General features: G+C 47.8%; 1 protein-coding gene and 2 pseudogenes across 4 annotated transcripts in view; 1 reads left to right on the forward strand and 2 right to left on the reverse strand.

Moving 5' to 3' along the window:
• KANK4 (KN motif and ankyrin repeat domains 4) overlaps positions 1-11,540 on the forward strand; it is a 90,772-nt gene extending 79,232 nt beyond the window's left edge. For all 3 annotated transcript variants that reach the window (XM_017541592.1, XM_037743131.1, XM_037743130.1), the window contains exons 9-10: positions 1,632-1,832; positions 10,286-11,540. In XM_017541592.1, the coding sequence (XP_017397081.1) occupies positions 1,632-1,832; positions 10,286-10,390 (306 nt within the window). In that variant the 3' untranslated portion in view covers positions 10,391-11,540. The remainder of the gene's footprint in view (positions 1-1,631; positions 1,833-10,285) is intronic.
• A 1,702-nt stretch (positions 11,541-13,242) lies between these two features.
• On the reverse strand, positions 13,243-13,804 carry LOC108313260 (annotated as a pseudogene). The gene has a single exon (XR_001829005.2). The product of XR_001829005.2 is annotated as an interferon-induced transmembrane protein 3-like (transcript).
• A 658-nt stretch (positions 13,805-14,462) lies between these two features.
• On the reverse strand, positions 14,463-14,850 carry LOC108313261 (annotated as a pseudogene).
• Positions 14,851-16,254: the final 1,404 nt, after the last annotated feature.

A 16,254-nucleotide genomic window follows, 5' to 3' on the forward strand; every position in this document is an offset into this window, starting at 1 on the left:
AAAAAAAAAAAAAAAGAAAATCTATGGAAAATGGGAAATGATGGTTAATTTGTAATCAGAAAAATTACTACTGTACATTATTATATTTAAATCCTTTATCTCACTTGATTCCCACAAAAGCTCTGTGAGATACACAGGACAAATCATTGTTATATTATTAAAAAAAAAAAAAATTGGCGGATGTGGTGGCTCATGCCTTTAATCCCAGCACTTTGGGAGGCCGAAGTAGGCGGATCACCTGAGGTCAGGAGTTTGAGACCAGCCTCGCCAACATGGAGAAACCTCATCTCTAGTAAAAAAAAAAATTTTTTTTTGAGACAGATCTTGCTCTGTTACCCAGGCTGGAGTGCAGTGGCACAATCTCAGCTCGCTGCAACCTCTGCCTCCCAGGTTCAAGCAATTATCCTGATTCAGCCTCCCGAGTAGCAGGTGCCCACCACCATGCCCAGCTAATTTTTATATTTTTTCTTTAGTAGAGTTGGGGTTTTACCATGTTGGCCAGGCTGGTCTCAAACTCCTGACCTCAAGTGATCTACCTGCTTTGCCCTCCCAAAGTGCAGGGATTACAGGCGCAAGCCACTGCAACTGGCCTCAATTGTCATATTAATTTTTAAGAGAAGAAAAACCAGCTGGTACAATGGCTCACACCTGTAATATCAGCACTTTGGGAGACCAAAGCAGGAGGATTACTGGAGCTCAGGAGTTCAAGACCAGCCTGGGCAACATAGTGAGACCCCATTTCTACAAAAAGTAAAAAACTAGCCAGGTGTAGTGAGTGACACATGCCTGTGAGCTCAGCTACTTGGGAGGCTAAGGTAGAAGAATCACTTGATCCTGGAAGATTGATACTGCAATGAGCTGTGATTGTGCCACTGCACTCCAGCCTGGGTAACACAGCAAGACCCCATCTTTAAAAGAGAAAGAGAAGAAAAACCAAGAATCAAGGAAGACAGTGACATGGCCTGAATCATGCATGAGGAAACAGCACAACTAGAGTTTGGACTTGCTTTCTGATTCCAGCTCATTGCTGCATCCACCAGTGATAACAGAAATGCCCTAGATTACTGTCAGAGTCTATAGATTAGAAATGACCACAGGACCTGCAACCAGAGACTGTGTTGAGGGAAGAGCGTTCTGGATATCCTTAAACTGAAAATTTCAGAGGCATTGAGCAGACGAAGCCTTCTTGGAGACAGTCAGTCTGGGGCAGGCAGTAAGAAGCCATGATGCTTGCGTTCAACCTTCATGTGTTCCATCATTCAACATTTATCAGCACATTCTTGGTGCTAGGCACTGGGGAGACAGGGACAAAAACACTTAGTCGCTGCCATCAACAATGTCACAATCCATGAGAAAGAGAAGTTGACAAGTTGCAATGCTAAGTGGTGAGTGCTGTGTTATGAATCCTGTGCCTGGGGAGTTAGAGAAGGCTTTAGAGAGGATGTGGGATCTGACTAGTCATGAAAGAGTAAAATTTTGCCAAGCAGAGAAGGTTATGTCCCATACCAAGGGCAGGAGATTCAGATCAGTGGCTGTGTTCTTGAGAAGTCTCTGATGAGCACACTCAGGCTGGAGAGGGGGTCCTTCCCCATTGGCAGCACCTCACCACACTCCTGTGGCTCTGCATGCAGGGAGGCCAGACTGCGCTGATGCTGGGAGTCAGCCACGACAGGGAGGACATGGTTCAAGCGCTGCTTAGCTGCCAGGCAGATGTCAACCTGCAGGACCACGATGGATCCTCGGCCCTCATGCTGGCCTGTCACCATGGCAACGTGGACCTGGTACGGCTGCTCCTGGCACACCCAGCCTGCGACAGCAGCCTGACTGACAAGGTGAGACTTACATGCAATTAACAAGTAGCTATTGTTGGGCAGGGTAGCTCATGCCTGTAATCCCAGCACTTTGGGAGGCTGAGGTGGGAGGATCACTTTGAGCCCAGGAGTTTGAGACCAGCCTGGACAACACAGGGAGACCCCACCTCTTTAAAAAAAAAAAAAGTAGCTATTAAATTTACCCTCCTGAAGAGTGTCCTGCAAGCCAGCAGAATTCAAGGAACCCTATGGCAGTACAACAAAATCAGCCTCCTAAGGCTGTTGTGGAATTTAAATAAGAGGCCCGGCACAATGGCTCACATCTATAATCCCAGCACTTTTTCGGAGGCTGAGGTGGGAGGATTGCTTGAGGCCAAGAGTTCAAGGCCAGCCTGGGCAACACGGTGAGACCCTGTCTCTTAAAAAAAATTAACCAGCCGGGCGCGGTGGCTCAAGCCTGTAATCCCAGCACTTTGGGAGGCCGAGGCGGGTGGATCACGAGGTCAAGAGATCAAGACCATCCTGGTCAACACGGTGAAACCCCGTCTCTACTAAAAATACAAAAAATGAGCTGGGCATGGTGGCGCGTGCCTGTAATCCCAGCTACTCAGGAGGCTGAGGCAGGAGAATTGCCTGAACCCAGGAGGCGGAGGTTGCGGTGAGCCGAGATCGCGCCATTGCACTCCAGCCTGGGTAACAAGAGCGAAACTCCGTCTCAAAAAAAAAAAAAAAAAAAAATTAACCAGGCATGGTAGTGCATGCCTGTAATCCCCGCCTACTGGAGAGCCTGAGGCAGGAGGGTTGCTTGAGCCCAGAAGGTGGAGGCTGCAGTGAGCCATGATCAGACCACTACACTCCAGCCTGGGTGACAGAGTGAGACCCTGTCTCTAAAAAATTTAAAAATTAATAAATGAGATGATTCATGGTAAATGTTTGGAGTCCTAGAACTGTGAAACCCACAACCCTAGCCTTTCATAACACCATTCTCAGCTAATGTGCCCTGGCTTGGCTTGGCCCTGATCCTTATCTGGTCATGGCAATAATAGCATGTGGGCTTTTGAGGCAGTAGCTTAGATGGGGAAGCTCTGCTGTCCAGTAGGGACTCAAAAGCCTTCAGAAGGATCAACCTTACAGAGTCATCTCTAGTCATTTAACTGAAAGTGCCTCTTTGGACATTGACACACTTAATGAAGCAGCCCATTCCATCAAGTCAGCCTACTTGAAGTTACACTGTCAGTCACAGGCTTCTTAAATAAACTTCTTCAAAAGATGATGGCCATGATGCTGATGACAATAGTAACTAATCAGTAACAATAGTAACTGTCCGGGTGTGGTGGCTCATGCCTGTAATCCCAGCACTTTGGGAGGCTGAGGCGAGTGGATCACCTGAGGTCAGGAGTTCGAGATCAGCCTGACCAACATGGAGAAACCCCGTCTCTACCAACAATACAAAATTTGCTGGGCATGGTGGTACATGCTTGTAATCCCAGCTACTTGAGAGACTGAGGCAGGATAATCGTTTGAACCTAGGAGGCAGAGGTTGTAGTAAGCCAAGATCATGCCATTGCACTCACGCCTGGGCAACAAGAGTGAAACTCCATCTCAAAAACAAAACAATAGTAACTAACTAACACGTATGGAGGGCTTATTCTGTGTCAGGTAGTGTACTAAGCATTTGCCAGGGACCATCTCATTTAAACCCCACAACAACCTTGTAAGGTTGACTGTCTTCCTGCTGCTCCACTTTGCTCAAGGAGACAGAATCATCAGATGGTTAGGTTACATACACAAAAGACTTCTCAGAGAGTGGAACCCGGCTCCATTGAAACGCCTGGGCCCATACCCTTAACTGTTCCATCATCATGACTGTTGTCACATTGAAACATCCATGTCTCTGGCTCCCTGCTGAATCCCCAACACCTAGTAGAGTGCCTGCCACATATCATTGAATCAATCAACAAATGAGTGTGTGAAACCCCTAAACTTTGGAAGTAAGCAACAGTAAGTGATCTTGTTTCTGATAATTACAGTAGATATAATAATATTTCTAGAGTGCTCCTGGGAACTAACCCTTTCCCATGTGTTACCTCTAATCCTCTCAGTAATCCAGTGAGATAGTGATCCCCACTTTTTACTGAAATCAGGCCTGAAGATGTTATGTAATTGTCCTAAGATTTACAAGCTACTGATTCTTAGAGCAGAGATTCAAGCCCAGGTCTGACTCTAGTATCCTTAATGTTGGTACTGTAATTTAATGATTTAAGCAGATGTCTTGATGCTTTCTTAACAGCCACAATTCAAAGGGAAAAAAGCCTGGAGAGGGGACGACAGTCCTCTCCCTGCCCAGGGACAGTACCTCTTACCCGGCCACATTTTAACTCCCCAGAGATTGACTCAACAGCAATTCAAGCTGCTGAGTCCTTCAGTCACATCCAAACAGCAGGCACCCATCCAGTGACTCTAGGTCCTGTGAACCCCAGCTTCACTCCAAAGCCATTTCCGAGATCTTTAGAGAGCACAGACCTTGGCCTTTATATGGGAACAGGGATGGGCTACTGGAAACCAGAGCCTACTTTTCCAAACATGACGTGGCCAGACAAAAGATTTGTGTTAATGAGCTCTCTGCTGGGTTGTCCTGGGAGAGAAGGAGGCAGCTCTTAATCCGGAACAGGCCTGTACATCAAAGGCCCCTGGCCCTCTAATGAATGACCACTGCTGATGCCCGAAGAGGCCTGAGAGGGGAGGCCCATGGATCAGGCAGACAGGCATGAGCTTTGGAAGTCCCTGGTTAGCTGAGATAATTAGGCAGTGGATCTGAAAGCTCTCCTGGGTATCTCTGGAGATCTGTCACAGGTATAAGAGCACTAAGTGGCAGCTTTCTGGTGGTAGAAGTGTTGTGGGATCTGTTGCATTTCAGACAACTCAAGCATGATTGTTGGAAGCATGGACTTTAAATGCTTATGAGGCCAGATGTAGTGGCTCATGCCTGTAATCGCGACACTTTGGGAGGCCAAGTCAGGAGGGTTGTTTGAGCCCAGAAGTTTGAGACCAGTCTCGGCAACAAAGTGAGAACCCCTGTATTAGTCCATTACATCCCTAAGACTGGGCAATTTACAAAAGAAAGAGGTTTAATTGGACTTCCACATGGCTGGGGAAGCCTCACAATCATGGTGGAAGGCAAGGAGAAGCAAGTCACGTCTTACATGGATGGCAGCAGGCAAAGAGAGAGCTGGTGCAGGGAAACTCCCCCTTTTAATAGCCATCAGATCTTGTGAGACTTGCGCACTATAACAAGAACAGCGCAGGAAAGACCTGCCCCCATGATTCAATTATTTCCCACCTGGTCCCTCCCACAACACATGGGAATTCAAGATGAGATTTGGGTGGGGACACAGCCAAACCATATCACCCCCTCTCTACAGAAAATAGAAAAAAAAAAATAGCCAGGCATGGTGGCATGCACCTGTAGTCCCAGCTACTCGGGAGGCTGAGGCAGGAATATTGCTTGAGCCTGGGTAGTTGAGGGTACAGTGAGCCATGATTGTGCGAGGGAACTCCTACCAGGGTGACAGAGTGAGACCCTGTCTCAAAAAAAAAAAAAAAAAAAGTTAAATGCTCATGAGTTCGAATCTAGGTTCAGTGACTTTGGGTAGGTAGGTGACCTAACTCTTCTGGGCCTCTAGATGCTTGTCTGTAAAATGGGAACAGCAGTAGACTCTACCTAAATACTATAATGTTTATAAAGGCTGTCTCTGACATCTAGCACAGTGGATGGTAACTGTTTTAATTATGAATAGATGAACAGTGATAGCTAAAACAAAAACACCACATCGCCCAGCAGGGACCTTGGCATTTACAGACAGCATCTGGAGAGAGTAGGGAGAACAAAGATCTGGAGTTAGGGGAGCCAATCAGACAGGGAGACCAGCCCCCAAAGGGAGAAGCTACTGACAGGCTTGGTTCAGTCCAGTGGTTCTCAGCCAGGAGTGATTTTGCCCTCCGGGGAGATTTGGCAATGTCTGGGGACATTTTTATTCACAAGCTGGGGAGAGAATGCTCCTGACATCTAGTGGGTAGAGTCCAGGGATGCGGCTAGACATCCTGCAATGCACAGGAACAGCAAAGAATTAACAATTATCCAGCTGGGCGCAGTGGCTCATGCCTGTCATCCCAGTACTTTTGGAGGCCAAGGAGAACAGATCACTTAAGGTTAGGAGTTCAAGACCAGCCTGGCCAACATTTTGAAACCCCGTCTCTACTAAAAACACAAGAATGAGCCAGGCGTGGTGGCGCACACCTGTAATCCCAGCTACTCGGGAGGCTGAGACAGGAGAATCACTTGAACCTGAGAGGTGGATGTTGCAGTGAGTCGAAATCGCGCCATTGCACTCCAGCCTGGGTGAAAGGGCAAGACTCCATCTCAAAAACAAACAAACAAACAAAATAAACAATTTTCTGGTCCAAAATATCAATAGTGCTGCCATTGAGAATGCCTGGTTTAGGCAAGCACTGAAATCCAGGTGGGTTTAGGTAACCAGTCCCGGTGAAGTGCTGGATCAGGGAGAGCCAGGCCAGGCTGAGGACTGGGCCGGCCGGAGTTCGGGGCAGGCTGTAAGCCTGGAAGGGAGGGCCTGGAGTGCTAATCAGGAGATGGAGGAGGACATCTATCATGGCAGAAGCTGGAGCGAGTTAGGGAAAGCCCAGCCAGCACAGTGGTGCCCAGGTAATGCAGGTAATGGGCCCACAGGTAAAGCGGGTTCCAGACCCCACCCATGGTTGGGCCGCATGCTGCCCACCTAGGTCAAGGTTGATTCACGTGCAGATTCTCAAGGGTGACTTTGGTGAGCACAGTGTCTACATCCCCAGGATGAGACATTTCAGTGGAAAAGGGAGCTTCTGACAAGGCTGTGCCAAGTACCAAGGCTTGTACCTGGTGCTTCACATGTAGGGGGAAAGTCTGGCCCTTATCTTACCCTTCGTATCATTTCCATATTCATCTTTCCTATGGAAGCTTCGATGTTAACAGCAGGGCTTATTTGGGAATGCCCTTGGAAAACTGGGAGAGAATTCATATCCTGAAATTGGTTTGTTTCATCAACATTTAAAGTTTGATATAAATGCAGAACTCCCAGAACGGTTGGTCAGGCCCTTAACTAGGTTTACAGGCAATTTGAGGAAATCCGCCACCCAGCCTTTTCCGGGCCCCAGAGCCCACCCTTTATTTTGGCAGCTTCTTTAAAGCATCCGTCAGATTGAAAACTTCTTAAATGCAGAGATTATGCCTTGCTCATCTTTGTGTGATACATAGTGGGCTCATGATGAGTTCTCATTATATTCAAAGACGCCCCCTCCAACACATGCACACACACACAGTTGTGCCAGCTGCCTAGACCCTGCCTGTTTTGTTTGTTTGTTTTGAGATGGGGTCTTGCCCTGTCACCCAGACTGGAATGCAGTGGCACAATCAAGGCTTATTGCAGCCTTGACTTTCTGGGCTCAAGTGATCTTCCCACCTCAGCCTCCCAAAGCGCTGGGATTACAGGCATGAGCCACTGCGCCTGGCCAAGTACAGATTTTCAATCCCTGAAGTTACACGTAAATTTTACACCATACCCGGCTAGTCCCCCATTTCTTCAGTCGGGGTCTCCTAGACCAGCTCTGGAGTGTCACCAAGCAGGGCTCGCCATACCTGGCTCCCACAGGAGCTGCATGGCACGAACTTATTCCCAGAGTTCTGGCAGAGGCGTCGGAGGAACACTCCCCCTCGTGAAGTGGTCTCTCTGGCCACACCTCCTAAACTGTTCCTCCTCTGTTCTTCATGTCTGCAGTTGAGGAGCCCGCAGCTGCAAGCTATCCTCCAGATGGGCCCTGGACTGGCCCTGCGGCTCTTCCCCCAAACACTGTCAGCACGGACTCTGTGTTTACATAGAGCCTCAGGATTGACAAGGCACAGCAGATGGAGTTCAGGAGCAGGAACTCGGGCCTAAGCAAACCCAGGCCCCTCCTTTAGGAGGCTTTTACAGGACTCCCTGCTTAAAATCTTTGCTTTGTTCCAGTGCTTTCCAATGTACAAACATATTCACTAGGATTTAGATTCCATCAGCTTGAAATGAAATCATTAGGTTCTTGTGCGGGATTCTCTCTTTCAGCAGTGCTTGCTGAGGGCTGGCCAAACGCCAGGCCCTGGGCCAGTGCCGGCACGCAGCAGTGGACAGGCCAGATCAGCTTCCTGGCCTCGTGGAGACCGAAATGTATCAAATAACCCCACAAATACCAGCATGTAACAAGTGGTCAAAGAAAAGTCCAGGGAGTCATGAGGGCTTTTTGGGGAAAGAACTTTGTATGTTTTGAGAAGCCCATGTGCCATCTTCGGGGTCCCACTGAAATGCCACTCCCTTCCTCTGCCTCCCCCTGAGCCATCTTCTAGCCACCCTGGCACACAGTGGCTGTCCTCTCCCTTGAGCTCAGGCTGTTCCTGTCTTCTGACTCGTTTAGTGCTTTGCCATATGCTTTATAGTTATTTGCACGTGTGGGGAGCCCTGGTGGTCCCTGGATTCCATCCCCGTGCATGGGAAAAAGGCTGAAGAGTGTTAAGCTGGGTGTTAACACTTCCTACCTGCTTCTGTGAAAGAACTGTTCACATTTTAGGAAGTAAATCTATGCATAGGCAGTAGAGAATAATCTAGTGGGGCCTTGGGTGTCCCCTACCCATCAAACCCTTTACAGCAGCAAAATGTCAAAATTTTCACAGTAGGCCAACAGCCTCAGGTCAGGTCTCAGCTCCCAAAAAGTTACCTAAAGAGTGTGGTTTTTGGAGCTGCTTAGAGTTCTGAATTCTGGATGCGGGAGTGAGCTCATTCATGAGAGACTGTGGCTGCTCAGTCAGGCTGGTGGTGCCTGATGAGAGCCTCCTTGGTGCAGCTTCTTTAGACAGTGGAACTGCTAGCTTCCTGCATCGCCGTGGCAGTGTAAAGAGTGCTGTGGCATCACAGAGCAGGAAGTAAAAATGTGCATGCCCCTGAATGCTCTGAGCCCACTTCTAAGAGTCAGGAAATAATTACAAATGGGAAAATGCGGAGGCAGGGCGTGGTAGCTCACACCTATAATCCTAGCACTTTGGGAGGCCGAGGTGGGCGGATAACCTGAGGTCAGGAGTTCGAGACCAGCCTGACCAACATGGAGAAACCCTGTCTCTACTAAAAATACAAAAAATTAGCTGGGCGTGGTGGCGCATGCTTATAATCCTCGCTACTCAGGAGGCTGAAGCAAGAGAATTGCTTGAACCCGAGAGGCGGAGATTGTGGTGAGTCAAGATCGTGCCATTGCTCTTCAGCCTGGGCAACAAGAGCGAAACTCTGTCTCAAAAAAAAAAAAATGGGAAAATGCTTTTTGCACTAAGATTATTATGGCAGAGACTTAGAATCAACAAAAATTTCCATTGAAAGTAATATTTCCATAATTAGTTTAAAATGTAGTAAATTATGTAGTATTATATAGCCAAAAAGAAATATCATGCATTATAATGGTCAAGTAAGAATAGAGAAAAATCGTATAGCATACCGTGATAAATTAAGAATGAAAGCAAATTCAAAGTTGATATACAACATCACTCCTTTATTTAAAAACCAACAACAGGACAGGTGAGAGACAGGACAGGATTACGAATTCATGCCTGTAATCCCAAAACTTTGCAAGGCCAATGTGGAAGGGTCATTTGAACCCAGGAGTTCAAGACCAGCCTAAGCAACATAGTGAGACCCTGTCTCTACAAAAAATTTAAAAACAAACAGATAGAAATAAACCAACAAGTTTGCACAGGAGAAAAGATTGGAGGAAAACACCCCAAAATGCTAACTTGCACTTAGATGCATGTAGTGGAATAGCAAGAGTTATTTTATTTCCTGTTTGCCAATTTGAACAGGAAAAAAGTGGGGCTGGGCACAGTGGCTCACACCTGTAATCCCAGCACTTTGGGAGGCCGAGGTGGATGGATCAGTTGAGCCCAGGAATTTGAGATCAGCCTGGGCAACATGGTGACACCCCATCTCTACAAAAAATGCAAAAATCAGCCGGGCGTAGTGGTGTGTGCCTGTAATCCCAGCTACTTGGGAGGCTGAAGGTGGAGGATCACCTGAGCCCAGGAGGCGGAGGTTGCAGTAAGCTGTGATTGTGCCCCTGCACTCCATCCTGGGCAATAGAATAAGACTCCATCTCAAAAAAAAAGAGCATTAAAAACCAGATTACTCTTTTTTATTTCCACTGTCACAGATATCCCAGGAGTCACTATTGTTTCTGCAGAATGGGCCACATTGCTGGTGATCCTCATGTCATTTGAATCTTCTCTACCGGTGTCTCTGGAAGCCTGGGATAGACACCTATATCCCAGGCATACCCCCTACTCCCAACTTGCCCTTCCCCCCTGGGTAGGAGGCAGATTGGATGATATTTATTTCTCCTTTCCTTTTCTCCTGTAGGCTGGCCGCACAGCTTTGTCCATTGCTCTGAAGTCACCCACCCATATGGAAATTGCTGGGCTTCTGAGAGCCCACGCGGAGCAGGGCAGATCCCTGGGGCTGTAGGGGCTGCAGAGGAACTGGCAGCCAGGAACAAAAGCCTTCTTCTCTGGACTCCTCCCTCGCCTTTGGAGAAGGCAGAGGTCACAGGCCAGAGAGCCACCCCTCAAGAGAAGAAACTATGTGAAATATGCACATACATTCCTGTTGTATAATTCTGCTCATTAGGATGCTTTGTAGTTTTTGCCTTAGGCCAAGCCCCAAAACTACACGGCTTCAGAATAAGGTTCAAAGTGCAAAGCTGAGGGGTAGATCGGTGTCATCCAAACATCCAAAACATCTTCAGCCTTGAATTCCTCCTGACTCTACCCTCTGTAGCATTGTGTAGCAAGCAGGCAGGCAGGAGCACAGTAGCACATTAGAAAAGCAATACTTTTTACATGGAATTTCAAAGTGCACTATCTTTTTGTTTTTAAGCAAGAGTATACAAATATGTCCCATTGATATGCATGTCTAGAGATGGGAGGGGATTTAAGCCAACCTCCTGGCAAGCATTCTGAAGAGGACCCCAGGAGAATCACTATGCAGACTGTTGAAACTGAACAAGCCCCATTTGGGAGCTTTGTTTCGATGGGGTTGACAGAGAAATCTTAAATTCAGACAAGGTAGGAAGAAGCACATTGGCTTCCATGCCAAATATACAGTCTTAACTATTTCTGAGTCATCTAGTGGTTCCAATTTGCTCTAGGGAAATTGGAATTAACTAAGTAATTTATTATCTAGTAGGTTGCTATGTAATAAAATAAAAAAAAAGAAATTGAATCCAGTGACACACGCCACATGTGTTTGGGCAGAGTCGGATTCCATCAGCTAATCTGAGTCTGTGAAAGAAACAAAAGAAAGCTTCCTCCTGAGGATGGGTTATGGTCATCGAGAAGCCGCCACATTTCCTGCATAGCTGTATCCATTCCCTTACGGTACTTCCCGGTGCTTTCCCCTCATATCCCCTAGAAGGACTCATCTGTTCTAAGGTTTTCTGGGACTTCTGGCTGCAGAGCCTTCCAGCCTCGGATGCATCAGGAGCAAGGGAGCCAGGCGGGGAAGGGCAATTCTTTCCGAAGCTTCCACATTCCCTGGGGCCGGCACATGCGAGGTTTATATGGTCAGTAGCTCACATCAGCTTGTCTGAATGTGCTCTTTCTTAAAATCTCTTATGAAAAAAAAAAAAAATCTCCCTTATATAAAAAGAAGTAATGTCAGGCCGGGTGCGGTGGCTCACACCTGTATTCCCAAAACTTTGGGAGGCCGAGGTGGGTGGATCACCTGAGGTCAGGAGTTTGAGACCAGCCTGGCCAACATGGTGAAATCTCATCTCTACTAAAAATACAAAAATTAGCCAGACGTAGTGGCGCTCACCTGTAATCCCAGCTACTCTGGAGGCTGAGGCAGGAAAATCGCTTGAACCCAGGAGGTGGAGGTTGCGGTGAGCCAAGATTATGCCATTGCACTCCAGCCTGGGGAACGAGAGCAAAACTCCATTTCAAAAAAAAAGAAGTGATGTCAAAGTTTGATGAGCTTTACGTCGGAAATTCAAAAGCTTACACTCTCATTTTGGCTGGGATGCCGATTTGCTGGGTGCCCCTGTGGTGACTTGTAAAGCCTCCATGGGCCCCAGTTTCATCATCTCTAAAAACAGAAATTATCATACAACCTACCTCCTTGGGGGAGCGGTGCTACACAAGGAGCAGCTGATGGAAGTTTTGAAATCCAATTTGTAACCCATTAAGGCCGTCTACAGAAATGGTACAGCAAACTTCATTATGCCATTGTGATTCATAAGAGAGGCTCAAAGCCCCAGAACAACACGACATGTGTGGATGCAACTCAGAGGTGGAGGGAATGGAGCAAATAAGGAGCAAAAAATGCTTTAAATGGATTTATTTTGACCTCAAAATACATTGTAAGAGCAACATCCTACATTAATAAATGTTCTAGCCCAGCGCTTTGCGAACATTTATGTGCATACAGATCACTTGGGATCTTGTTTGAAGGCAGTAGGTTGGGGGTGGGGCCTGGGATTCTGCATTTCTAACCAGTTCCAGGGAGATGCTGATGCTATCAAGCCACAATCACACTTTGAGTAGCAAGTCTCTGGCCTATCCGTATTATTTGTTGTATTAAAATGCTGCCTCTCAATCTTCTGTCTCAAAATTTCTTCGCATTTCTCTGCTCTTGGTTCTTGGGAATTTGCAGGGTGGGTCTTATTTGCTGTTGCCTCTGCAGACAGCTGTAGGGGTCCGTGTCCTGTGTTGCCAGTTTAGGATTTATTTCTGCATCTTATATTAGGTGGCATCTTCAACTGGGTCACTTTAAAAATATACATATATATTTATATATATGTATATAGAGCCGGTGCTGACCATCTGTCTGGTTTCCATGTACATATATATATTCCATGTATATATATACACATGGAAACTAGCCAGGTGGTCAGCACTATTCCCAGCACTTAGAGACATCACGGTGAAAACAGTTCAGTCTCTTGCCTCAACATCCGCTAGGGAAAACATATAGAAGGTCAGAAGGAAGCCCAGAGGGGCACCACTAAAGAGCACCAGAGCTGGCCTTAAGAAGTCAAGGTAGGCATCCTGGAGGAAGGGCCACTGAACTTACAGATTACTGGATGTTAGGCAGAAAAGCGGAGTGAGAGGTGAGTGTGTTGGGCGGGAGAGTACTGCTACAACTGCCAGATGAGTTCATTTTGCCCGTTGCCTAGACAGAGCCGATTTATTAAGACTGGGGAATTGCAATAGAGAAATTCACGCAGAGCTGGCTGTGCAGAAGAGCAGAGGTTTGTTATTACTCAAATGAGTCTCCCCAGGCATTTCGGGAAGCAGAGTTTTTTTGGTTTTTTTTTTCAGGAGCACGTGCACTTTATTGAACTCGACTGTAGAAAAGTGTGTGAGGGTAAAGGGCTGATACAGGATGGGCTGGCGGCAGGGGGAGGAATGGAAGCTGGAGTACATGGGAGACAGGTCATGGGCAGAGCCCCTGGCCCGGGTGATTCCTCTGGATCTACTGATAGACTTGCAGAATCAGTTTTGGGATGATGATCAGCAGAATGGTCATGATGATGCCCAAAATCAGGGCCCAGATGTTCAGGCACTTGGCAGTGGAGGCATAGGCCTGGGCCCCGGTCAGGTCGCCAACCATCTTCCTGTCCCTTCACGGAGTAGGCAAACGCTATGAAGCCCAGGCAGCAGGGGTTCATGAAGAGGGTGTTGAACAGGGACCAGACGACGTGGTCAGGCACGGAGGTCTCGCTTCGGATGTGGATCACGGTGGATGTCGGGGGTGCAGGGTTGTGGGGCGCCCCCAGCGCAGCCACCTCATGTTCCTCCTTCAGCATCTCATAGTTTGGGGGATGGTGGGTGCTGGCGGGAGTGAAGAAGGTTTGGACAGTGTGGTTCATGGTGTCCAGGGAACTCGGGAGCAGAGTTTTAAGGACAACTTGGTAGATGGGGGGAAGCCGGTAAGCCAGAAGGGCTGATTGGTCGGGTCAGAGGTGACATCATAGGGAGTCGAAGCTGTCTTCTTGGGCTGAGTCAGTTCCTAGGTGGGGGGCCACAAGATCAGATGTGCCAGTTTATCCACCTGGGTGGTGCCAGCTGATTCATCAAGTGCAGGGTCCGCAAAATGTCTCAAGCACTGTTCTTAGGAGTAGTTTAGGGAGGGTCAGAACCTGGTAGCCTCCTGCTGCATGACTCCATAATTTCTAATCTCCTGGCTAATTTCTTGTCCTACAGAGGCAGTGTAGTCCCCTGGCAAGGAGGAGGTTTGTTTTGGGAAAGGGTTGTTAGCGTCTTTGTTTTAAACTATAAATTTTCTCCCAAAGTTAGTTAGCCTGTGCCCAGAAATGAACAAGGACAGCTTAGGTTAGAAGCAAGATGGAGTTGGCTAGGTCAGATCTCTTTCAGTGTCTGTTAAGTTTGCAATGGTGGTTTCACTGCTGAGGCTGAGAGAAGGGAAAGCAGGCATTTAGGGGCCTTCATTCAGTTCAATGTGGCTGTCATGTTTGAGTGGGACACTGAAATCAAAGGGTGTGTTTTTTTTGTGTGTGAGCCAAAGATTGTTTTCTTCATTTCTTACATTTGAAGGACTCTTCAATCATGTCCTTGGCCTGAGACGCCTTGCCACAGTCCTTAACTACTACACAACCGCAACCAACCACTTTACGGGACTTCCCCTCTCTGTCACTTTTACAGAGACCTACCCATTCCCCTAATTCCTTGTTATCATCAACCTTAATTAGGTTGATTTGGTGCTCGGCACAAAGGGCCTCCACCAACTTGGCACACGTAAGCTCATCACAGTTGGATGCAGGCACACAAGATGGGCTTGGCGCCTGTCTAAGGCTTTGGCAGCTTCACGAATTCCATGTGCTAGGCCATTGCGGTCTTCAGCACCTCTCGTAGAGCAGTATTAATGTCCATTACACCTCCAGCAGCAATGCCTTCCTCGGCCATGGTAGATGGATTACAGTTGAAGCCGAATCTTGAATGCACCCAAGGTTCCGCCCCCACACGACTATGCGTCGGCAGGGAAAGAGCCAAAGGGTGTATTTTTAAGAGATGAGACTGAAAATACATGGAGACCACATCAGAAAGTGCTGTAAAAGCTGTGGTAAGGCTTTATTCCAAAGGCAACGGAAAGGTATTGAAATCCAGATTTTAAATGGAGAAACCCATTCCTCTAACCCACATTTAACACACATTTATCAGATACCTCTTCCTCTTCCCTTCCAAGTACTGTGCTTGAGGCTGGGGCTATGCCAGCGGGCAGGATAGGCACAGAGTGCACTGCACTGTAGCAGGGAAGGAAGACAAACCAGCCACCGCCTTGCAGTGACAGCCATGTTGCAGCTGGGTGAGCACAGGGTGCTGGGGGGTGCATAGATGGGGTCCTCAGCCTAGTCCCACTTTCACCTAGAAGTGGAGAGGGGTCCAGGAAGGCTTCCTGAGGGATATTTTAGCTATCTGAAGGATGCCTAGGAGCTAGCGAGGCAAAGAGGAGCAGGAGAACATTCCAGGCAAAGGAAGAAACATGAATAAAGCCCCAAAACAAGAGAGAACGTTGATTTGGGCCATTCAAAGAATGTTAGTGTGCCTAGTCTGGGCACGGCGGCTACCTGTAATCCCAGCACTTTGGGAGGCCGAGGTGGGCAGATCACCTGAGGTCAGGAGTTCGAGATCAGCCTGACCAATATGGTGAAATCCCATCTCTACTAAAAATACAAAAATTAGCCTGGCGTGGTGGCAAGTGACTGTAATCCCAGCCGCTTGGGAGGCTGAGGCAGGAGAATTGCTTGAACCAGGGAGGCGGAGGCTACAGTGAGCCGATACCTCACCACTGCCCTCCAGCCTGGGTGACAGAGCCAGACACCATCCCTACTCCCCCCAAAAAGGAAGCAATGCTCAGATTCACATTTTAGAAACAGCACTCTAGTTTTCTGAACATGAGTGACATTTATTCAACAAATATTTGTGGACCATCCATTCAGGGTCCTGGGGGTTAGAGGGGACAGATGTAAGCTAATGACAACTATAGAATGTGACAAGTGTCAGAGGCCTGAGCAGTGCTGCAGAGACTGACTCAGAACAAGGGAGTCAAGGAAGCCTTCCAGAGGAGGTGGCTTTTTAGCTAAGCCATAAGGATGCATAGGAGTTTGCCAGGGCATTCTAGATAGAACAGCAGGTAGATGGAGGATGTAGCATGTGAAAAAGTGTGACCTGGGTCGGGCACGCTGGCTCATGCCTACAATCCCAGCTACTCGGGTGGCTGAGGCATGAGAATCACTTGAATGTGGGAGGTGGAGGTTGCAGTGAGCCGAGATCGTGCCACTGCACTCCAGCCTGAGTGACAGAGGGAGA

This window comes from Cebus imitator, unplaced genomic scaffold (genome assembly GCF_001604975.1).
Source record: "Cebus imitator isolate Cc_AM_T3 unplaced genomic scaffold, Cebus_imitator-1.0 Scaffold135, whole genome shotgun sequence".
Classification (NCBI taxonomy): domain Eukaryota; kingdom Metazoa; phylum Chordata; class Mammalia; order Primates; family Cebidae; genus Cebus; species Cebus imitator.